The following is a 25,799-nucleotide window of genomic DNA, read 5'->3' on the forward strand; positions in this document are numbered from 1 at the left end:
GCTCATCACACGGCACCCCGTATTTAACGTCCCTCGCGGAAGACGGCGTATCTAAGCAACTTGTACCCTGCCACCAAGTTGTTGGCGTCCTGTGCTGGGTTCGAACCCGCGATCTCGGGATCAGAAGGTGAACACGCTGCCATATTCGTGAGTCAAATAGCAGGCGCTAATAGCAACCCACCACACGAAGAAAGTATAGCGAAGAGTACCCTCACCTGATACCTGTTGAGTATCTTGGAAACACAGCCATGGGAGACCCGTAATTGCCTGGAGATGACACAAGGCCTGATGCCGGCTGCGGCCATCTCGACGATTTTTAACCTGATGTGGTTGGGCAACGGCCGGCCGTTGATGAACACACCACCCAGTTGGTTTACGCGACCTTGTCCTGCCAAAAAGGGCAGAATCGCTTTGAAATTGATTGCACCACGTACATGTCAGTCAAGTGCTAAGCACTCAGTACAACAGACAAGCAGCCACGTGCTGCGGTTAGTACATTTCATGTGCGTCTCAACATGTGGTTGCTCAGAGATCACGGTATTCACTCTGTGATCTCAAGCTTGAGGGTTGGAACTGGGCCAAGTGAGCCGGCAACATAGCAGCATGGAAGAGCACGGTCTCACTTTCGCAGTGAAGTCTAATGACGTTTATCAGTTGTTTGTTTGTTTGTAAGGAAAAAAAGAGGAGAAATTGAACTCGTTTCCCGACTTGTTCTGCTATACTCCTAACATAAATTCTCACCCCCCCCCCCAAAAAAAAATACTTTTCATGTGCTCTACTTCACCTCGCAAGTTCGCTGTTCACTATTCACATGTTCGCTATTCAGAAGTCCACTATTAACATGGTCATTAGAAGTTCACTATTTACAGTTATCCCAAGATCATGCACAGAGAATCCTAGAAGGTTGTATCCATCCCACAGCTCTGAACAAATTTCACAAGTGCCGCCAAGGCCGCATCCCTCGTGTTCGGTGCCCAAAGTCCCAACACCTTCACTATATCGAAGATCCTGTCAGTCGTTTTGCCAGTTCTGGGTTGTCACATTTCGGGCGAAACGTCCATTCCAAGAAACGTGTCGAGAAATGCGCTTTAGACCAGCCTTGCGATTCGGGCAGCTTCCAGTTCAGCGTTATCAAGGAATGCCCTGTACTGGGCGGGAATCCCGGTCTATATTGTTGCTAGCATTAATCAAATTCAGACGGTCAATCCATATTGAGATGCACTGAGACTGGGCTTTCTCGCGATACGTAACTGTTTAGTCTTGGTTAAATTACCTCGGGACGCAAATCAAGCTACGAATCAAGCACGGTTACGCAAGAAAAAGTCCCGCAGAAATGACCCACCTCCTGAACGATGGAATGGTAGCCCTACAACGTATCCGTACTGCATTAGCAGGCTAGCGACGAGCACCACACACCGACCGATCGCGAGCACAACATGAACTGAAGGCTCAACGACCACGTGCACGAAGACCGCGAGTCCACGTCGCGTCTTCCCACAGTAAAATGGATGACTCCTGTCAACGAGTCAGAATAGAGACATCGCACCCCTACGGACCCCTTCAAAGAAACTCGCAAATGCACTTTCCAAGAATCAAAAGGGACATAGTAAAACTCTCACGATCCGCCTGTCGTGCCATTTACGAAACAACGGGCACAAAGCTGGCCATCCCATAATCACCTTCGCGACGAACCCAGTAGGGGGGAAGACCAAAAAAGGGGGGGGGGACTTCCAAGGAACTGCGCGGTGTTTGTACACTAACGAACCCCTATACTGTGGCCGTGGGGTGGCAATCGTAAACCTCGACGCGTATCTCTTCTGGAAGCCACGTAACAAACAGGCGCGCGCGTTGCCCCATAATTGCGTCTTCAGTGGGTTCCTTTCTACGCGCTTTCCGGTAGTATGTGAGGTGCCCTAGGATATGCTGATGTCAGATAATCGCGATTGAGACTAGTCATGGGAGTTCGGAGAATGGTACTTAGCGAGTGTGTATCTGGCAGGTCATAAAATGTATGCAGGTAATGAGACGCGGAAAAGTCTGCGGGGATGGGGAGGACCGTGTACAAAGCGGTGGGAGGTCGCAGGTGGTCCTCAGTGAGTCGGAAGGCTGAAGTCTAATGAAGCGCACGTGAAGGTATAGTAAGGTGTAACGTATAGGCAAGAGATGGACAGTATCTCACACGCTTCGCTTGGAGGTACTGCAATGTATCATGCTGTGTACAGGATTATGGACGGTGAAATGATACGGTACTTTGTTCTATCGGCGTGAGCCGCTATACTTGAATCACATTTTTGAGCAGAAGCCGTCTCGCGTCTACTGGCGCGCAGGGTTTTCGAACGAATCCCTCGTATTAGAGTGAGGTAAAAAATCGTAGTAACTACAGGTTGTCTTCAATGCGGGCTCCTGGAAGAATTAGTAAAATCGCAACAAGGACACCTGTCAGTTACTTTTCAAAAGCACCTTGTTGTGGTTCTTGCAATTAACGGCGCAACAGCCCAGCGAATACATTTCCACTAACATGTCACCAGCTAGTTGTATGCTACTGCACTGATAAATCAAGTCGTCATGATTCAAGTCAGTATTCGTCGGTATTAATTAGTTCATTAATCACTAACGTTTCCTCTCTTTCTTTTTCAATAAATATATCCCCACCCCCCGTTTCTCCAGTGCCACACTCTTAAAAATGAACTTCACCGCACAACACGCTCCTATAGCCAACCATCATCTCGAATGATATCGTTATCTGTCTTGATTTGTTGAAAAGGGGAGGCGTACGCCTTTTCTGTGACAATTATGGACAGCATAAGTGTCACAAAAAGGGCGTACGCCTCGCGTTTTCAACAAATCAGGGCAGATAACGATATCATTCGAGATGATGGTTGGCTAGGAGCCTGCTATGCGGTGAAGTTCATTTTTAAGAGTGCACACGGGACGCACAACTGTATTTAGCGCCGACTTAATGGCGGTAACTTAATAACACGTGCAAGCGATGTCTGTGCTGCATTACTCAAATATATGGATCGCCAGTAAATGAGCTCTCAGAATGCGATCAAATTCTTCTTCCACCCATATTAAGCTCTTTGAAGTGGGGTAGGGAACTGTGGCTGTACTACAGGGAAACATTCCATGTCATGATCACTTTTCCATCATTTATTGTTGTTGTTCTTCTTCCACCGTTTCTCAACAAAATGTGAAATACCATTTCAATGTCTACCATGTATGCCTGAAGATGCCTGGCACATATTGGTCACTTTGCTTTCTGTCTCTTCTCTCAGAGATTAGATCTGTCAGCTCCCGTGGTTCACGAAAACATATAATAATACTCGCCCCGACTTGTTGTGCTATGCTGTGCACGCCTTTCGTACAAGCTAGGGGAGGTGCAACTCCTGAGTTGTAATATGCATGCTGTCGTATTTACCATAGGACCACCGCCCCTTTACCAAAGGCAAGGTGCTGGGCCCATGGTCCAGTAGCGTTCATATGCACCAAGGTCTCCGTCACCTTTGGGATTTCCTGTCATCAACAGGCCTCTCCACCCTGCTTTGATCACCTGAATCCTCCATCTCCATCATCATCTCTCACTATCTACAAATGGCACCCAGCCTGCTGGCCGGCATCAGCCCCATCTCATCATCGTGTCTTTATGTGTGTGTGTGTGTGTCGTAGAAGATGCGGAACATATCATACTGCATTACCTTCATTATATAGGGACAATCTGAATCTCGCTGGCCTAGACGGTATAGTATTCACGACCGAACCTTAGGTTGCAGGTCAGCTCACCAAACGGTACAAACACTGCACACTCTTGTGTGGTTCCTGTGCACTGTTGAATTAGTAGACGGCATCTGGTTGATTGATCATATACAGGAAAGATACGGCTTTCTTGTTTATATGCAGCTGTTTAATTGTATTATCGTTTGTGGTCGTTTCACGGCATACGTGTACCTTCCAAGGACGCCCAAGTTCGAATTATTCATCATTTCTTCGGCGTTTGTCCCATAGGTGTCGTTCTAGCCCATTTATGGCCCTTCTAACATAGTCCTTCAGGTCTCCCAGCAGGCCATTCATTGCTCCTCATGAAAGTCTTGCCTTCGCGTAATCTGTCCATTGCGAGAGCGTAAGTCGCAGGTCACTGCTGTTTCTTATTGCCCTAACTATTACTTTATAGTTCACATTATCTCCCTGCAGTGCAGGGTATATAGGCACCTTGCATGTATGGCGCCACTTCTTCATGATGGCTTCTTCAGGTTGATTCGCTGATGCGCCAAGAAATGTGATCACAACTGGCTGGTGATCACCATTTTGCCTTGTCAATGTGGGAGCCAGGATAGATAGATTTTTGTGTGTGTGCGACTTCTCCCCGCAACTACGCCCGTACTTCAGTTTCCTGACTATATATTCTGCAGAGAAATTGAATAACTAATGAGAGAACATTCAGTCTTGCCTTACTCCCAGTCTGTTTCATCATGTATGTCCGGACTTGTCTGCAGGTTTTGCATGACAACAAAGAAGTGTTCTGGGACTCCCATTGTCTCCATTGACCGTTCAGTCACCTGGTATAGCTAGCACTGTCAAAGGCCTTTCTGTAGACCGTGAAACACTCCTTGTTAGTGTCCTTCGGCTTAACTATCATAGCCCATTATCGAGCGGTATAGTGAAAAATATAACTTGCGTTGCATTCGCCACGGGTGTCCGTACTGCAGACCACGCCTATGTTTGCTTGCATGCCTTGCCTCGAAAATTGCAACTTGTATGCTCTTGTTCAGAATAGCTGACCGACAGATGTCAGACTCTGTGACATCGAAAGAGTCGCCTCCAGTGTGTTACAATGACACAGACAACTCTGCACGTCGCTACAAGTTCGTTGTGTGGCAAAGCCCAATGACGTCTCATCTCTGACCGTACGGCCACTAGCAGCGTTGCCGACCGGATAAAGCGTCGTCGTGCTATAGGTCATCCAAAGCGAAGCGACCTCTACTCGAGAAACGTCATCATGACGTTGGTAGACAGACTGAAACCGAAACAAATCGGAAGGAACGGGCTGGATTCCACGAATGCGCGCTTGTTCGCTGCCTCCTATCGAAAGAAAAGTAGGACCGAAGGACGCGTACCTTCCAGGGGCCATCGTACTCCCCTCAAGACCGTGGCTTTCGGGCGCGATCTTGTTCGCACCTAGTTTGGAGCGTAGTTCAACTCAATCAAATTGGTGGCGCTGTCGAACACCATGACGTCATTTGTTTACAAACAGGGAAAGGCCTAGTGGCGGGATCGAGTCCCACAATCGGTGTGCTGGTTCCCCAGCCGACTTGCCGGGCTGACATCGTAAGAGTTCCTCAGCTCCTGAAGTCACCTCAGGACAGTCAGCCAAGTCATAGTACCCTAGTCAGACGACATACTTAAGGCCGTTAGCGAAACGACCGTAACTTCACCTGTAGCCCAACCATAATTTCGAATGGCATCGTTTTCTGCCCTGATTTGTTGAAAGTGGGAGGTGTACACCTTTTTTGTGACTGCATAATTGTCATACAAAAAGGTGTACGCCCCCGTTTTCAACAAATCAGGGCAGAGAACGATGTCATTTGAGATGATGGTCGGGCTACAGGTGAAGTTAAGGCCGTTTCGCTAACGGTCTTAAGTTTGCCGTCTGACTAGGGTATGAGTCGTGGAGCTGCTAGCTGTATAGCAGGCCATGTTCAGGCAGGCAAAGTCACGACTATCGAAGGGCAAGGGGATCGTTCGCCCTGGGCCGACTTTACTAGGAACTGGGCCGACATTTGTCTTCAAGCGTCTGAGGCAAACCCAGGGAGATCACCCTGACAGCGCAGGCGGATCAAACCCGGGTCACCTCCCAGCCTCGTCGTTTGACACCATCATGGCAGCGACGTAGCCCAGGGAGCTGGTCATGGTTATGGCTGAGATCATAGTGTCTGTTCATATACTAACATGGATTCAACCACATCCGAATACAGCCAATGATGAATTCCGCATTCCTTGAAACACGATTTTCCCGTGGTAAAAGCACGCGCGCTGTTACATTTAAATCACTCAACACGGCACAAGCTCGAAATCTCTCACAGGTGCAATCCGAAGTAACGTGTTCTTTTTTTCTTCTCGTGGTTCGCACGTGGCTGTGGCAAAAGCGCGAGTAATTTGTGACTGCCATTCGGCGCGCCAAAGAATTCCGGGAGGAGAAAGGTGCTGCCCAGCGCTGCACACATGCACACTAGCCCCGCGCGTCCGTCCAGAAGAAGAGGAGGAGGGAAAGGAGGAGTGAAACTATGAAGAAGGGTGATTCCTTTCAAGTGTCGGCGGCGGTTCTCTTTGATGTTCGCCGCGGGGGTCGCGGGGGCCTCGGCCTCGGTCGTCTGCCGCCGCCGAAGTACCTCTGCGGCATCCCACTTTTAATGATGATGCTTCTTAATTCATGATAGATCTTAAAGACACCTCGATTCCCTCGTTTTCTTGATGCAAGCATCTGGGTGGGTGCATTCGGTGTGTTTGAGGAACGGCCATCAAGGGCGGGAAGTGGTCAGCACGTTGTTCCGCTTCCGCGTGAGGAAAAGGTGGTCGGAGTGGTCAGCGACCTGATAGAGAACGGAACGAGGATTGTTCATTGACGAGATGAGATACTGAAAACGGAATGACCGAGTACATAAATGTAAATGTGACGTGACCAAGTCAAGGGCAGTATTACTCCATGAAAGTTAACCGAGCAAACCCTTTAAGTAAAAAGCAGCGGTGGACGTCCCCTCCACTCACTGTCACCCGGCGTCTTGGTGGTGTTTGAGGGCAGGGAACTACTGGAATGAGTGGCGATAGACCATGAGTCATCGTAGTATGTATTGACCAAAGAAACGATAAAAATCTACCTGTACAACCACGTAAAGTGTATCAAGAAGGTGTAGTAGTGAAGAAGGTATACTAGTTTAGAAACCGCTAGACTGCCTTGGGTATCACACAATAATGGATACACGCTGTTAGTTGCTTGGGGCTTCGCTGAAATTAGGGAAGCCGCCACACGAAATCTGCTGCGTGGACGACGCAAATCTCCAAGCAATGTCGTCAGCCCGAGACCACTGAACACTGAGGAACCTAGAACCTCGGAGGAACCGTGACCTAGAACCTAGAACCCGTGACCCGGTTCGGCCGGGCTCACGGAGACATATTTTTCGTCCCGGGTCTGGCCCGGCCTGGAGCACACAGCAAAGAAGAAGCCCGGTCCAGTCCGCGGGCCGGGTAGGGGCAACACCGCCTAGATAATGAAAGTCTGCTTACTCGTCGACGTGACGTAACAACTAAGAGTCAGCGAATCGGGATCGTGTTTTGAACGGCGGCAGCCAATCACGAACGTGCTTTCAGCGGTCGTGCCCAACGTGAACCATCGTCTGCGAGTAGTGACTGAAAGTCCCCGCGTACTAAATGGGAAAAACTTTAAACGCAAGTGCAAAAGCGTCCCATATCTTGCTCAAAACTGATTTTCTGGAAAGCCTATTGCACTTTTTGTCTACATATTCAGGTGTACAGGTTCCAAGGTATAGCTGCAATCATTTGCGAGTTCTTGAATTCGCAGAACGGCGTATATTAGTAGCAGACGAATTCTGACTATTGATATCCACGTAGAGAAGGAGGGAGAGGAGGAAATACGCAGACCTTCTGTATCCAGGTGGCGTTGGTAGGGGGTGCCCGTGCAGAGCTCTATATACGTACATTTCCTACGAGCATGTCGCCTTATAAACGCACACCCTGTACTCAACTCATCTGTCCACAATTAAATTTTTTTCTCGCAACCAGAAGAGCTCGAAGGGAACCCGTTCACGTGGGAACTCCCTCCAAACTATACCCTTCGTGACCTTAACAACTGCCACCCTTCCCTCCTATTAGATAGTAATACTTGGTCCAACCCTTTAGATCCTGCCGAACACAATTACAACATTTACAGCCACATATGAGACGGACCTCACCTATAGAACGAAATCGAACGAGTGCGCTCGTTACACGACCTCACCGGATGCGAGTGTTTTCAATCGTACTATCATATATACTCCACATGTGCCACACCTCGAAAGCCGATATGGCCGTAGCCATCCAACCCTTCATTACTCGCAGAACATATACGTTCTCATTATCAACGAACCCATACGGACACCAGACAATCGGGTTCTCCGGCGGCCCCTCGGGACACGTTTCAATTCATTACCGCTCGGCATCGTTAAGCAGCGGTGTCTATAACCTATTCTTTTCCACTACCACTTTGAACACGAATGTGTAAATGTATTCGTTCGCCAGGTGCGAGAAAAGGGTCTGCCGAATAATCGTCGGCCTTGGTTCTCAAGCAGACACTTATTGCAGGAGGCGACAATGAAGCGCGTGTATATATACGATGACCCTCCCCTGTTCATTCTGTTGCCGCTTTCATTGATGCTTCGTGTATTGCACCGGGCTGATGATTTACGAAGCATGTTTTAGAGTGATCATAATTGCCACGTGAACAAGAAAGCCTCCGAAGCTCGCGCGTGCGCGACTCTGGATGATGGAAGGATAGCGCCCTGCAGAGTTCTGTCCATATTGCATCTAGAGTAATACGCTGTAATTTTTTTAATGTAAATCTCTTTTCGGCGTGTAAAAGGACTGCTTTTGTAAATAACCGAGCTTCTTTGTTCCACACACAGTAAACTTTTTACACATTTCAGCGTGCAAAAAGGGGTGTTCTTGTAAGTATGAACCGCCCTTTTTTTTTATTCAACTGGAGAGGCTCAACTGAAATGTGTAATATTCAGTGTTGAAAAAGGTGTCTCAAACAGGATACAGCACCTGAAATGGTAATTTCTGCAGAACCATGTCCTTTGAAATGGTGTTTTTTGTTTGTAGAATACACGATATAGGAGGAGTTTTTACAAAACACGCTTCTGTACATGATGTGAAACGCGCAGCACAAAGGTGCGTGCCATAAGAGAAGACATTTACATCCAAAACATGTAAAAAATAGATAAAAACGTGTAGTGACCTGAAGGTTTCGTTCAGCGAAGGAGAACAGAGCACGCAATGCGATTTTTAACTTTTTTAAAATCTTCTAAGCGCTGTAGGAAGGTTTAGGACCTACACTGAACAAAGAATTTTTATAGGCAAAAGTTTTCGATGCCCAATTCGTAACAGGGGAACGAAATGAAGCTATAGATGTGTCGATGGCGTCCCAGAACAGATTTCCTTCTGAAACATAATGTTCTATCTCGTAGCTGATTAACTACAAATAATTACACGTTTCCATTGAACACAATGTACTTGCGTGCTATCATGCACGTAGAGCGTGACATTCCTAACGCAAGACGATTTGCCGGACGGGCTCCGAAAGGAAAGCTTCCCTGCTTGCCCTTCGAGAGTTCGCATAATGTTCCTGCTACTGAATGAACGTAAGCAATTACAGCTTCAAACACGGTCTCGTTTCATTGAGAACTACATAGAGTGTCATTATACCGGCGTGGTATATAGTGTCGGAACAATAACGCTATCTATGACACCGCCACTAAATCAAGCGATGCAGCTGGCAGCCAATATATACCGCCATATATGGAACTGACTGCCGGAAACGCGAGAAGATCACAGGTTGCCAAATGACTCAGAATAACAAGCGGTCGTTCCAAACGCGATTGGAAATCGGCCCCTCAATCGCTTTCTTCAAAGCCGCCCCAGGGAGTTCCGTGCTTGAATGCGTTTATGGTAGCGCATGCTTTCGTACAGCATTAGGATACGCGGAGGCTGCGGGGTTGGCACTTATTGATCCAGGTGCGCTTTCTGTTTTATGCACAGGCTTATTGTCATTGAGACTATAGTAACTTGGGCTTCGCATGAATAACATCGCCCTTAAAAAAAAGAAAAGTTGTCTACTGTCTATACACTTTCTGTAGAAGGTGTTGATAAAATGTGTATAGAGATCCTAACTGATTTCTAAACAATTTTGAATGGATATGTTATACAAAATTGGCCGGGCACATTCTATAGAAAGTCTATCCAACTCGCACATAGACATTCTTTACAAAATGTACGTATTTACTTTAGACAGTGTATATGCATTTGACAGCAGGAGTGTTTTCCATAAAGCCAACAAACAAAATGTGTTCAGTAGAATTAAAAGCCTGCACATGATGTCAGGTTGCACATGGTTGCACATGCTGGTATCAGGTTGCACGTCATATGCACTTTCCAGACTTCGCAGACGAATGTCGGCACAGTTTCCGCTGAAGTCAGGCCAGGACGCATAGTAACCCCCCTGTCCCCCGCTCCTTCCTGCTGTCCTCTCTCCATCTGTCCACAGCTGTGCGCCGCTCATAGCCACAGTTGCTTCGCGGCGCTAACGCGGAATTAAAAAAATATATGCGCAAATATCGGGGTTAGCATTTGTTTCTTTTTTTTTGTTTTTTTTTTGATCGAGCCATTCAACCAAGTTTCGATGTCGTCGCAGGCTGTGATTTACTGACTTTGCTGCACAACACGGTCCTATATAGCTCGAATGACATGTGTAGTAACATGGTTCTTTTTTCCGATTTATTGAAAATTAGAGTCGTACGCCTTTGCGTGACACCGTGAATCTATGTTAATAGTCGCAAAACGTTAACAATAGCACTTCACTGCATAGCACGCCAAAGGCCGACCGCTGCACAGAAACATACCCTCGTCAGCAGTCCTCGTTTGAGGAGAGAGCGAGGCGTACGTCTTTTTGTGGCACTTTTACCATCGCATCATGGAGAATGATGTGATGTGAATGCGATGTAGTGTTGATCTTGAAGTTGAATGAAATAATGCATGCTGAAGCTTACGTCCAATAACGGGTTATGACGGGATGGGTGGGCTGTAAGGCTTGCCACGAAGATGACGTAGAATTTAAAAAAATGCTGACACGTGGTTAATCATCATAAAAGGCGTACGTATACCACTCCCTCCCCAAATCAGGACTGGAATCGGTATCTTTTCGCGCAATGACCTGCCTCGAGCGTGTTTCGGTTTCCAAAGCGTATAGCGATCGTCTATAAGGAGCGTATGTTATTGCACTGAGGTATTCCTCTGTAGAATCGTTTCTATTGTAGGTTATTAAGGATGAAGAGAATGTTGTTGTTGTTCTTGTTGTTGACGTAAAAAAAATAATAGGGAGCGATTGAAATCGTCACACGACAAATTCGGTTACTCCCATAAACAGACCCCCCCCCCTCCCAAAGGGGGAAAAGTAGAAAAGAGAAACCCGCCGCGCAAGAAAATGTCACTCAGACTGAGCCAGGCACATTGGGCGTTGGTTTGTTTAAGCGGATGAAATATTTTGGGCAGTTCCGAACGGTGATCGTGAAAAAACCATAGCAGGCCGCAGCTACAAGAGGGTAACTTCTAAGCCGCATCTAAGGCACTTCTAAGGCAACCATTAAGTAATGGAATAGTAGCAGCACGTTGGTAACACATATTAACACAACCCATTAAGCTAAAAAAAGAAAGAAAGAAAGATGAAGTGGCACTATAAGTTTATCGGTACAGCAATATACCTCCATGTATCTTCTCAAAGAAAGAGTTAACTGCAGAAGAAGCATCGAGAGACATGCGCGAAAGGAACATGCAGGGGCCCCCCCGCCGCGGATCGCCGTCGCCCTGGTGTTAATGATGCCGCCTCCCGCGGATACAATCCGTCGACCAGGATCCCCTCGCCGCGGTCGGTCTTTAGTCCGCCTCACATACAAGAAGAACCGGACATAAGCACACATAAGTACGCGACGGGAGTCACCCAAGTGGCTCGCTGATGTCGCCCCATACCAGAGATTCTGCGGGCTTCAGAATATCGGCCATTTGACTCTGGAAAAGCAGATCGTTCTTTTCTTGAAGGGACGTGAAAGAAAGATGGATTTCAATGAATCCGACAGGAGGCTGTTATAAGGGTGGTGTGCAAGGTCAGGAATGTGGCAATATTTAAGGGCGATCGTTTTCCTTCTTTTTTTTTTTTTTTTTTGTAAAGACGCATGGACAATGTAGGAAGTTTATAAGAGGAGGTTAAAAATGTTTGAAATCTGCGGGTGGAGTAGGCTGAAAGTTTGATAGGCAGTTTGCTAAAGGTAAAGTAAGTTTGTTGGCTTGCGGGAGGTCCTTTGCGCTGTTTTTATGTGCACGTTGGAATATACTATATAGGCGATCTCGAGCAATTGGTACTTTACCCTGTGGGTAAAAAAAGGTGGGGGCAGGGGGGGGGGAGTTACAGCTTTTATCCTCTACTCTAAGAGAGAAAAAAAACTAGTAATTTATTTAGTCTCTTAGCTCTTTTGGGAACTACCGCTGAGGTGTACTTTGAGGATAGCCATTAGTCCCTTCCAGGACTAAATGCACAAAATTTTATGCGAAGTTTAAGGAGTATTTGCTGTTTTCGGGAGTAAATTTCACGGTCAGGAGTCTAGAATGCGGTGTAGAAAAACTGCAATTCTTCCTTATAAAGTTCAGTGAATTTAGTCTCGAAAAGGGCCATACTGGTTGTGGTAACGCATATGGTCCCCAAAACGACTAAAATTACATTTTTGTCTTACAGTCAAAGGTTTACTGCTTGCGGCGTATTTGTCTGAGATCGACAGCTCGCGATATATTCTGTGTGTAATCTCCAGGTGTTGCCAGGCTGTTCCTTCCGACCAAAGACTTGCTCACGTTACTGGAAAAAGGTAACTGATTACCGTTACTATTACTCCGGTGACAAAAGTAGTTTTTTAGTAGTTTCTTTTTGTTTTTATTGTTTTTAGTGATTAAGTGCGCACTGTAACCCACGCCTTTACCGGCTGTTCACGGGCACCTCAAAAACAAATAAAGTGAAATTGAAATTACCGTTTCAAATTAGTCGGCTAAAACTGTAATAAAGTAACTGCTAAAAGAGTAACGCGTTCCCTCGACCGTTACTTTCGATAACAATACGTCATATGGCTAATAAAATGTCGTTAATTACACATACGTTTACCTGCTTTCTGAGGTTGGAGTTCGCGCCTTTGAACAGGACCCACCACATCATCATCCCATTTATGTGTGTGTGTGTGTGTGTTCGAACAGGATAAGAGCAACACCACTTTCTCATGAGCTTTTCTTTATGTAAACACATTATCCATTTAAATATAACGTCATTTTCGTCTTTTCCTTCCATCACCATGAACACTAGCGAAGAGCTAGTAAACGTGGCAGCATCGAAGAGGACGGACAATCGCGACCACGAACTCAGTGTGCTGAACGCCCTCTCTGTGGATCTCCTATAGCAAGGCGTTGACCTTTGAGGTCTTCACAATAGAAGCACTCAGTCGCGCAACATTCTAACTTGGAAATTCCAGCTGACTCGCTATGTCCGAAGCTTGACCTATTGTATATACGGCAGTTTGCGTCCGGAAGGGATTAAGGTGTCTCCAGACACTCAAAATGCATGTGCTGAATCCTATTACAATGACCTCCACTCATGGTACTTAGTGGAAAGCAAAGCCGATAGGAAACGATGGAAATTGATATTCTGAGGCTGGAACACAAACGATAGGAAATACCGTGATGAAAGCCTGTGGTTGGTTTCGTGTATGAATAAAGCATAGTCGAGAAGCAATCGATTACTTGCAACCGATTGCACAAAATTGTTATCAGATTACAAGAAAAATTACTTGCTCGGAAAACTAAGCGGTTATTCGCAAATTTACTCGAAAAAGTAATTGATTACTATTAACGCAATTAATAATAGACTCGTACGGCATACTGGCCACAATCAAGCACAATAATGGTACAGATACTTCAGGGGCGACCAATACGGGCTGCTGTACCTTTGAATGAAGATTTCGGACAAGTGTGTCGGAAGCAGTACGTTAGTTACTTATTGTAGTTTATTTATATTTATTTATATATAACTTTTATATTAGTATTTTTTACGCCCTTCTCGTGTAAATGTAACGGCACATATAGCGCACAAACCACCGTTTGATAGCCCTGGACGTATTCTGTTTAAAGCACGCTTTCAGGGGTTTGCCATAACACATTTTTGAACACTATTTTTATGTGTGTCAGATGCATGTACGGAATAAAAAAAATTTTATTTGCGAAAACTTCCCTTTAACACGCTGGAAAGTGCAAAAAATACTGTGTACAGGTATAATTTTAGCGAACTGCGACTCTGACAGCGTTACTTTGACATTTCACTTTGAATAATTTGTGTAGATAGCAGCTGAACTGTTTCTATGTCGTTAACAGACGGAACAAACCATCACTATCTGTCATCATCATCATCATCGTCATCATTACTGTTGACATCACGACGACCACGACCAATCAACGTTGTGTGTAATCAAGTTGTTGTGGAATGCGGTTGTTATCACTAGAAGGTAGCTAACTTAATTAAATTATTGAGGCATAATAGAGCTTCTGTCGCACGACTCCTCAAAAGGAGGATCAATCAACCTCACTCCTGACGTTTTTGACACAACTTGACTCGCAATAAGTCTTTAGACAGCCACGATGTGACACTGGAGGTATATAACTACTGGCTCTAAGCAGGAATTCGAAACAATTATGTGAACAACACATAGTATTGATATTTAAAAAAAAGCTGTGGTATCGTCAAATATCAAAGCTATAAATTATGGACAGAATGGCGATACCTTCACGTGTACGACCACCGAACGGAAGAATCAACACGATACTTATAAAACTAATATGCAAGCAAACTGGTGTATATTTGACGTTGATAACGTATACCCTTGAGTTTGGGGAAAAGGCAAACGGACAGAACACAGAAACGAAAAGCGCGAGACGTGTCTGTCTGTATGTCTGAAGCTTGTGTTGTGTTTGTCCCTTTGTAAGTTCCAGCCTATCAGAACAATTACTTTCCATTGTGTTATTCGTTTCTCTGTTTTGTCCAGCTGCCTTTTCCTCATTCTCATGCAGACATGTACAACATACCGCACAAAAGTGTTTAAAATAATATACAAAATACTGAGAGCTGATTGTAATTAAAATACAGCTTAAAATACTTGTAAACGAAAGTATTTAAAATAGGATACCAAATACTACATAAAATATTTAAGGTACATTTAAGATACTTCTCAAATCTACGCTCAAATTTTCCCAGCCGGCAGAATCTTCTTTCCTTTGATATAAGCGCAGTTCGAACTGCACTAAAATGTTGCTTTCGCGTGGGAAATCCGTTCAAAAGACTATCTCGAGCTCCCGTTTTCAGCAGATCAGGGAAGATAACGATATCATTCGAGATAATGGTTGGCTAGGAGCGTGCTATGCGGTGAAGTTCATTTTTAAGAGTGTAATTGAAGTACTGAGTAGAAAATACCGGAAAAAGTATTTGAGATACACCCTTAGAAAGAATAGGGTGCTGTAGTTACACCTTTTAGGAGGTAATAGTTGTCGCATATGTTGTGCCTAAAAGGTTGCGAAATTTTACCTGCTACCTCACTCTCAAAACAGAACTTCACCGCATAGCACGTTGTCCGCACACCATTGCCACGAATGATAGGGTTATCGCTTCTGATTCGGTGAGCGAGGGGGGCGTACGCCTTTTTATAGCAATTTGGATATACGATAATTTCTTTTACCGCCCTTTTACACACTTTATCAGACGCTATGTTGATCTAGAGGTGGTAACTATAGAAGTTACCACCTTTTCACACCCTTTTTTCTTAGAGTGTATAGAGTACAAAATACTCATCGGAAAAATTAGTTGGTTTCTGAATTAGATACTGAATACCGAGAAAAGGATTTAAAATACAGTATTTTAAGTGCAGTACAAGTCTAGTCTCACGGATAGGTTGCCAATAATCAGCAATGCCAAAGACCACTCTGTGCTCAGTGTACGTCTTCGCACTTAGTACTGCAAAGTTTCGACTTCGATCTTCTCCACTCTCGCTATAGGCTGACTATTCACTTCCATTAATTAACGAACAATTGTCGTAATATTTCTGCGCAATATCCACCCAAAGATGGGAAATTATTTCCGAGATAAAGGTTGACGATGATGATTCGGGTTTTTATCGCACAAGGCGAGATAAAGGTGTGAGAAACTATCTCACACTGCGGACCGCACACGCACATCTCTCCAACACACGATGACTCGAACGCGCTGTGCCCTAACTCGCTCGGCGAGAAACATTATTACAGGTGTGACCACCACCGGCGGAAATTTCTGACGCCTCTTGAGAATGGGCCCGCTTTTATTTTTGACTGGCTCAGGTAACCGGGTTCTGGGGTGCCCTTTCAACCGTCAATTAGGCCCACGGCGAGCCTCCCGCCTCTTTCGCGCGCGGCAATCTTAGAGACGCATGCGTGCTGAGTTTTGAAAGACGTCAAGTGGGTGTTATGGCTGTTGGTTCCAGTTATAATTGAAAAATTGCGCGCGCCACTTGGGCACGCATGTGTATATGCAAGGAGAGTGTTTGCACGGATGTCTTGCGGCTATGCTGATTGAGGTTGATATGTTGCAGCTAAAGCTGGCTCACATTGGTGGTGGCCGCGGGTTGTGCCGAGTGATGTAGGCTGATTGACTGACGCCTCGGACAATGAAGTTGCAAGGTCGATTCTTTGTATTTTGTTAAGGACAAGAATGGTTGTGTCTGAGACGTATGTCTGCCTGCGCGTGATGTACGTCATCAAGTACATTCTCCCTTCGTTTCGGAACATCACTCAAGTCCCCGGTTTTACTCGGTAAACGTCTTTTCAGCACAACATGAACTCTATACGAATAGCATGATAGCGGTCACCGCTTTCGTCAGTGCTGTTTGATGTGCTCGAAGATTTGAATGTCACGAGGCTTATACAGGATATATTTCTTCAAAGTTAAAAAAGTAATATTGAGAGAAACTCATGCCAATACGTTGCAAGTATATAGCCCCCTGTGCAATTTTCTTGCGCTGAATGGGAACCATTGTAGCTTTAATGTAAGCTCTAAAAACGCATGTACTAAAATAAACCATAAGTCAATACGATGGAAAGTGACTGTTCTGAGGCTGGAACGCGCAACCATAGGAGCCCAACACAAGCCTCAAGCTGCTTCGAGAAGGCAATGGAGAGATGCGTGCATGGTTCAAATCATGCTGCTGTCCGGCTTTTTGGAGGACTGACACATTTCAATTGTTCATAGGTCGATGTTGTAGTTCGTATATGCGAAAGAACAGCATTCTATAGGGTAAAAAAAATTGCGACTCACTAAAAAAAAGAAGAAAAGCTTGTCGTGCCCTGTTTTGGGTGTAGCTTTATCCACATTTAGATTTGAAATGTGCGGTGGCGTGCGAAGGTGTCATATGTATCCTTCAGAAAGCAGAAAATGATAACCACTGTATGTACTCTTTTGTTATTTATTTCAACTAATTGTGGCTAAGTGACTAGCCAGTCACTAGCTATAGTGCGGTAGCCACTTTGTCGTGACTTATATCCCCATTTTTTTCTTTTTCTATCACATCACGTCACCATCACACGCTTTTTCAAGCCTTCGCTTTTTCGAACGTGGATGACATTTAATGACGAACTCCCTGTCTACTATACTACTATACTCTCTTCAATGTCATCATTGCACTCCGTTTAGTCGCAAAGTGCTGAACTGAAGAACTGCCTTGCTAAACTTGACAACCGAACTGTTAGTGTTGAGAAGGTATACTGGGGAGCTGGCCATAGCAGCATCAACAACCTGCGCTGTGTGCACTGGCGAACTACCTCAAGGACATACGTGCTGAAATAATCTTTTAAATCATTCAGTGCTTTCACACATCAAGCGTCGTGGAACAGCTGGTCGCACCAGTGCGACCTGAGTTTCCATCTTTTTCTTTCTACTCTATTCCTATTGAGACTTTGCTTTCGGAACAGTAATTTGATCATTCGGGTGTTGATTTCATTTAGTGGAAACAATATATGTAATTGAGCGTTGAAATTTCATTCGCTTCGTGGCTTTCGCATTGGTCGAATATACCGATTACAATGTATATGTGCGGTTCGATATTTGTTACCCCAGCAGTACTTTCATAGTTTACGCTGTGTGTAATAACACACGTTATAAAAGCTGAACACAAAACTTGCCAATTTGCAATCGCTGTTTACCAACGGTGTTGTAATATAATTTATGGGATTCTTATTATTACATAAGGGATTTTATTGTCATATATGACGTATCGCCTATGTGGTAATGAAACATCCCAGTCATCATCATCATTAAGCTGTTGTCCTTTGAAGAGTTCCCCTTTATATGAACCACATATGACACCGTCGTCATGTTCAATTTCATAACGTATCTAACAATAAGGCCTTTTGCCTCAGTACTTAAAAATTATAGACAGAATGAAAACGTGATAAATAGCATTTTTTCACGTACGTCACGCGTGCACTTGTGAAATGTTATAGTCTCTCAGTAACGCGTAATAATAAAATAATGAAAAGTACTGCTGCATCGCTCGAGGTGGCCGACGTTTGTGCGCGCACATCTACAAGTGTAACTATATGCAGACTAAAATAGCGAAATGCCGTTATTTGAAATACGAATTCCGACCCATTCCATTTGGTTGTCCTTCAAGGCTCCTAACACATAACAAGGATATTCATAATCATCCTGGCCAGTCACTTTAAAATTGAGGCATACGGCTGTAAAATATTATTGTGTACCATAACAAATTCGCGGAACGTATCTACGGCACCAGCCACAAATGTCATTTCTCAGATCTGCAACCTTGACGTTAGTCTGGCGACTCACTCCCTTGAGTTTACCCGACACAAAGGGTAAAGCTACATGATCATCATTATGCTGTTCAACATGGCTCCCCATGTACGATGCATGCTTGGGTGAACCTTTGAAACTGTGAGGCATGCTCGCATGCTTACCAAGGTATACTCGAATTTCGCGCATTTGGCATGTGCACTTAAGCCCTTAATAAACAATATGTACGTCTCGAAATCCATCTTAATTATCATGAACTATGCGCGGCATAATAGTTTCTGTACGTTTCGGATAGGTGATTGTTTTATCGCAGTGCACAATCGTGGAAAGATCACTTGTCGTTCATGTTAATAATCCCAAAGGCTTGCGCGCAACGTCAAACAAATAATATCTGTTCTTGCAGAGCTATATACTGTGTGTCACGTGATGGTCTCTGAGCTCATAGGAGAGGAGCTGAGGAGCTACATTATATTGAAATTGTATTGAAATTGTGTTGAAATTGTGTTGAAATTGTATTGAAATTGTATTGAAATTGTATCGAACTTGTACTCCACAAGCTTACTTGGTCATATTAAATATCCTGAACTGGAGACAGCTGCTTGGCACGCGTATGATATGTGTTTGATCTGACAGCAATTTCATCAATGGCATTTGTTCAGATTGTCTGCGGTCTCCTTTGTATTGTATTGTAGTTACCTCAGTGTTTATTTGAATCGCAAAGCTCTTGAGCAGATAAGAACAAAAGCTAATATTAAATGGACAAATATTAAACGTTAAAACTCATATTGAGGTAATAATAACTCGTATTAAATGTCGTCAAATTGAATTTCACGAAGCGGTATTCGCCCGTTTTCCAGCACGACCACCATCTACGCCCCCGAAGTGAAATGTACCCACCTTGGAAAGGATAACCCGTGAAGAGTGGCCTGATCGAGTTGAGCGCCGACGCCATGCTGGCCGTGTGCTGCGGCTGCATCCAGCGACCCGCCGAGGCCCCTCCGGGCCCGGACGACCAGGGCCCGTCCGAGGCGAGCCCCGTCGCGAAGGAATTGCCCTCCAGGGCGCAGCGCGGATCCAGTCTGCCACACTATTATCACCAACAACACAAAAACAACAACAACAACAGCACCACCACAGGTGACGTCGCCGTCGTCGTCGTCGTCCACACACCACGCAAACGCCGTCCACAAGCAACAACACTTTACGTCCCACGCCGACCTCACGTGTATCCGTACGAGTACTGCCACGACTTCTCGGCTCGGAGGGCGACGCCTGAAGAGAGGCCCACCTCTCTCGCGCGATTGGTCGACTGCCGCGCCGTCAGGACGCCCTCCGCTGAGCGTTCGGCCTTCCAGGCTTGCTGTACTGCACTGCACAGGGTCGTATTTTGGAGGTACATCCCATAGATTTTTTTTTCTTCTTCTCGATTTATGGTGTCTTTCGGGATGGAAGCATATGCTTGTAAAAAAACCTCCCACTTGAGGTCCAGGACGCCTCGCCTTGTTCAGCCGCACGCCGAAGAAGTGTAAGGCATTGTATAGAGAGTCGTCGATTACGTGGTGCAGGGAAAGGATGCGATCTACTACCCCTTTCAGGATTTTAGCCAAATCGATTTTCCGTTAGGCTTCGCTCCGTGCGGCGATTGTCGGCGCGGCCGGATGTCGGCAAGATCAATGGCTTCCTCGTGAACAGGAAGCTTGAAGATGCGGACCACGCCTCTTGCTTTTTTTCTCTAGAGATGGACGCTCTTATCTCGTGGAGGTGGGAATTGATACTGACTATCGTAGAGACAGGTATTCAGAGAAGCGTGTGGCGCACAAGTGCCCCTATACAGAAAATACAACTACAGAATAATGCCACTGTACGCTTTCAAAACGGACCGAAGCGGCACAATATATTGGCCCAATATTGGACAAATATTGGCGATATTGGACCTATCTTTGACCAATTTTGGACCAGTCTTGTCGTGAAGTGAACTTCACGACTAGATTGGTTTTGTCACCCAAGCAGCACAACCTCTTGGCCCAATATTGAACCAATATTGACGATATTGTTCCAATCTTGGCCAATATTGGGCCAAGATGTTGTGCTGCTTCACGACATAGCTCCGTGAAGACCAGTACCGTATGATACCGTTACCGTATCTAATTTGTGAAAAGTGCTTTTGTCGAGAAAAAGACACTATTTCTTCACTCCTATAATTTAACTTCACCACACAGCACGCTCCTACACTCTTGAAAATGAACATCACCGCATAGCACGTTCCTAGTCAACCATAACCTCGAATGACATCGTTATCTGCCGTGATTTGTCGAAAACGGGAGGCGTGCGACTTTTTTGTGACAATTATGAACAGCATAAGTGTCACAGAAAAGGCGTACGCCCCCAGTTTTCAACAAATCAGTGCGAATAACGATATCATTCGAGGTGATGGTTCGCCATGAGTGTGCTATGCGGTGAAGTTCATTTCTAAGAGTGTCCCAGCCATCATCCCAAGTGACATTGTTCTTTCTCCTGATTTGCTGAAAACGGGGGGCGTACGCCGTTTTTGTGGTATTATGCAGTTCATAATTGCCACACACACACATAAAGAGACGATGATAAGATGGGGCCGATACCGACCAGCAGGCTGGGCGCTGCCCCAGTGCCATTTTTAGATAATTGCCACAAAAATGGCGTACGCCCCCCCCATTTTCATCAAATCAAGGGAGAGAACGTTGCTATTCGGAATGATGGTTTGCTAGGAGCGTGCTATGCGGTGAACCTTTGTTTTGAGAGTGTTAATTAACTATATTGCGTATTTCCATCAAATTCACACATGAGCGCATGTTTTGATGTAAGGCTGGTGCGTTCATTGGACCATTTGGGAAGTCTTAGCTAAAGGTAGAGGCAGTTTGTTGGCTTGCGGGAGGCCCTTTGCGCTGTTTTTATGTGCACGTTGGAATATACTATATAGGCGATCTCGAGCAATTGGTATTTTATCCTGTGCGTAAATGGGGGGCGGGGGGGGGGGTGTTACAGCTTTTATCCTCTACTCTAAGAGAGAGAAAAAAACGAGTAATTTATTTAGTCTCTTAGCCCTTTTGGGAACTACCGCTGAGGAGTACTTTGAGGATAGCCATTACTCCCTTACGGGACTAAATGCACAAAATTTTATGCGAAATTTAAGGAGTATTTGCTGTTTTCGGGAGTACATTTCAGGGTCAGGAGTCTATAGAATGCGGCGTAGAAATGCGTTGTAGGCGGTGGCGACGGTGGGACGTGCTATTTCTGAGAGAACAGAACCTCACAGCATAACATGCTGTACTAGCCCAACCATCATCCCCGCATGACACCGTTCTCTCCCTGATTTGTCGAAAGCGCGAGGCGTACGCCTTTTTGTGACACATAATACAACAGCATAAGTGTCACACAAAGGCGCACTTTCCGCGCACTTTCTTGGCTTTGTTTTAAGAGTTCACCGCGAGCGCGACACGTAAAATTTCACTGCATTCGAAACTGCAGCATGTTACCAGTCGTCTCGTACATTACTTCAGAGCGGGCGTTCCAGGCTTATCTAAAAAGACGAATCGTGACGGTGTTCTTGACGCCGTTATCTCTAGCCGCGCGGAGCGAGCGTTTATCGAAGCGACGCCAAGTGCGCAGCTTATCATCTCCATCTGCGTCACCCATCTTTTTACTCAGACGCAGTTAGTTCGCCTTCCTAACTGTTCTGACAACGTGTATTTCTGCACAAAGGGCAAGTAAAGCCATCGTGTCGTCGTGGACGGCTGTGGAATGGACACATTTCTCGAGAGGTAAGACTGCATGCGACATGCACTGAGTTCATGCGGGCCATGCAATGAAGGAAGAGTTTCGGTTGTGTAGCCTACATAGCGACCATTACGCTGCGTAAATATAATGCACCGTAAAGACTAGTCCGCGGGCATGCGCGCTTATAGAGGCACGATTTTCCCAGCGTATACGTCGCGAATGTGTAGCGGTGAAACACCTCGTGTCATTGCCGTCTGTAATCTATACCTGTTGCTCTTGTGCAGCACTCGCACGATGCGTGTATACAAGGACTGTATGGGGCTAAGAGAAAAAAAGAAAAGAAAAAGAAAGCATTGTGAAAGGGGAAAAGATGGAGCGTTTGCCACTGCCGAGTTGTTTGCTCTACCTTTTATAAGTTGATGTTGATGTTGGCGAAAAAAATAATGGAGAGAGATCGAATTCGTCACACGACAGAGTACGTAGTTTGCATTTCGTCACGTGCTGTTTGCAAAAGCGTTGACGCTATTATAGGTTCTGTAAATTAGCCGGCGTCCCACAGGGGTCTGTTTCGGGCTCTTTAGTGTGTTCACGTTATATTTGGCCTCCACCAAATTGTGCTCGCCAACCGATCAACATCAGCAAAACTGCTGACATTTCTGCTCACGTTAAACTCGGTGCTCAGTGGGCAAGATTAACCCACAGACCCGACCTCTGTGACGCCGCTCATTATCGCGTTATATCTCGTGATATAAAACCACGACTTATCGTTATCAACTTACATTAAAACACACACATATACACAAGGTGGACAACATATAATGGCAAACATTTCTGGCTGAAGTATTCTCCCATATACCGACTCTCTCGGCTGTCTGGAGAGCAGCATTACCATGGTTTCTCAACTGCGGTGTACACTACGTGTTTAAGTAAAATAGATCACTACAACAAATAAAGCACTGTAGTGAGTTTTTAGAAGTCGCGAGATTTCAAAGTTTAGCAACCGCCTGAGCTAACCCAGTTAAGCCCTGACAAAGCTTCCCTGCGGACGACGACAATCGCGTGTTGAGGAAAGAAGGGAATCTTTTTTCTTGTATATCCGCTCCGATTTTTGCAATTAATTTAATCTCCGTTGTGTACTCTATAAAGACCGAGCTTCACCGCATAACGCATCATATGCTCTATGATAGCGTTATAATTTCTGACTTGAGGAATATCATTAAAGAGTTCCTCAAATCAGATTGCAGCGCCTCTAACTTTTTAGACGTACTAGACGTTTAAGTGTTTGGAGTAGCCGGCTCCCTTAGTAGGAGCCACTATCTCCATATTTTTGTTTTCTAACTCTAACGCTAACTCCCTCCGATTTGAAGAGAGCGAGGCATACACTTTTCTGTGACCACCAACATAATTGCAACGTGTCACAAAAAAGCACACACATCCATTTTTTTCAACAAATCAGGACAGAAAACGATACGATTCGACTTGAAGACTGCGGCTGGGAGCGTCTATACGCGGTGAAGTCCTGATTTTAGGCTCTATATGTAAAAAAAGAAAAGAAGGAAACAGTACTTTCTTTCCAGGGTCTGCTTTAATACACACTCTAAGGAATAAGGGTGTGAGAAGGTGGTAACTTCTATAGTTACCACCTAGATCAACATAACGTCTGATAAAGGGTGTAAAAATGTGGTAAAAGCAATTACCATATGTATATCCAAAAAGGCGTACGCCCCCCTCACTCACCGAATCAAAAGTGGTAATCCTATCATTCGTGGCAGAGTGTGAGGTAGCAGGTAGCAACCTTTTAGGCACAACATATGCGACAAATATTACCTCCTAAAAGGTGTAACTGCTCCACCCTTTTTTCTGAGAGTGCACTCTATAAGAAGAAAGGGTGTAAAAAGGTGCTAACTTCCATAGTTACCACCTATAGGTCAACATAGCGTCTGATAAAGGGTGTAATAGGGTAGTAAAATCAATTATCATATATCAAAATTGCTACAAAAAGGCTTACATCCCCCACGCTCAGCGAATCACAAGCGGTAACCTTATCATTCGTAGTTAACAGGGTAGAACTTTGCAACCTTTTAGGCACAACATATGCGACAACTATTACCTCCTAAAAGGTTTATCCTCCAACTCCTCCACCCTTTTTTTCTAAGAGTGATACCGTACGTTCTTATTGTCCATCACGAACGGTCGCCATCGCTAAGTTCTCAGGTCGCATTGAAAACTCATTTCAGCGATCTGACGCAGAGCTTCATCAGGTGGTTCCCCCCCACAACGATATGACGTCATGCGTGTACTCTTGGCTGCCTTCAAAGGAAGAATGGCGTCAGTTTTCTCGTACGTGTGTGGATCAGAATGGATGAGATGTTACAAAAAGGAAAAAGAGCTCCACACAATAGACCGCCTGCTCCACTTGTACTGGAAGAACCGTTCAGAAGAAAATACGGGCTACCTTTTGAGCGTGTGTGTGTGTGCCCGGGATTTCCTTTGAGAGGCGGCATGTCTTTGAGTTGTGGCGTGGGTGGAGGCGCCGATTTGTGGCATAATCCACGGTGTGCTTCTGCTTCACTTGAGCAGCTTGTGCTATGCAGCGACACAGTTATGGGAACCGCGTGGTGCTCGAGTGCGTAGCTTCCTGCTGAGTTTCGTAATTACATCCTGATACGAGATCACCAGCCGAGCGTATATTCAGCACTCGCTCGATGGTGGCGCTCGTCTATAAGGTCATGCTGAAGACTGAAAGGTGGCGGATTTAAAAAAAATTGCAAACCCACGATTGGTCCTACACGACTTCCGACGCCTTAATAATCAACCGACTCAACGACTTGCAAAAATGCACAATAGTCCGTTCACCGTTGTACACTCTTAGGAAAAAAAACAAAAAAAAAAGGTGGACCAGTTACACCTTTTAGGAGGTAGTTGTCGCATATGTTGTGCCTAAAACGTTTTAAAGTTGTACCTCCTACCTACGAATGGTATGGTTACCGCCTCTGATTCGTTGAGCGAGGGTGGGCGCACGCCTTTTTTGTAGCAAGTTGGATATATGATAATTGCTTTTACCACCCTTTTACTCCCTTTATCAGACGCTATATGTGGACCTAGGTGGTAACTATAGAAGTTTTCTATCATTGACTCTATGAGACGAGCCTATATAGAAGTTACCACCTTTTTCCCATCCTTTCTCACAACGCCCATTTGCATGCTTCAGTTGAACGATGGCAGTTGAAGAGAAGGCACTCAACAGTGGAATCAGATGGTGTGCTGCGTTCGAATCCCACTGCAGTGCTGGTGCCTTTTCTTCACCTGCCACCATTAAATAGTCCATTGACACTCACAATGTGCCATCACCACCTTTAAACCTCGCCGA

At 45.3% G+C, this 25,799-nt stretch overlaps 1 protein-coding gene across 1 annotated transcript in view; it reads right to left on the minus strand.

Moving 5' to 3' along the window:
* LOC135370476 (protein gooseberry-like) overlaps positions 1-19,893 on the minus strand; it is a 46,773-nt gene extending 26,880 nt beyond the window's left edge. Inside the window, exons 1-2 of the mRNA XM_064604226.1 lie at positions 19,574-19,893; positions 216-388 (exon numbers count right to left, since the gene is read on the minus strand). Of these exons, the coding sequence (XP_064460296.1) occupies positions 216-388; positions 19,574-19,652 (252 nt within the window). The 5' untranslated portion in view covers positions 19,653-19,893. The remainder of the gene's footprint in view (positions 1-215; positions 389-19,573) is intronic.
* Between the last annotated feature and the right edge of the window lie 5,906 nt (positions 19,894-25,799).

Source organism: Ornithodoros turicata, chromosome 10, assembly GCF_037126465.1.
Source record: "Ornithodoros turicata isolate Travis chromosome 10, ASM3712646v1, whole genome shotgun sequence".
Lineage (NCBI taxonomy): Eukaryota > Metazoa > Arthropoda > Arachnida > Ixodida > Argasidae > Ornithodoros > Ornithodoros turicata.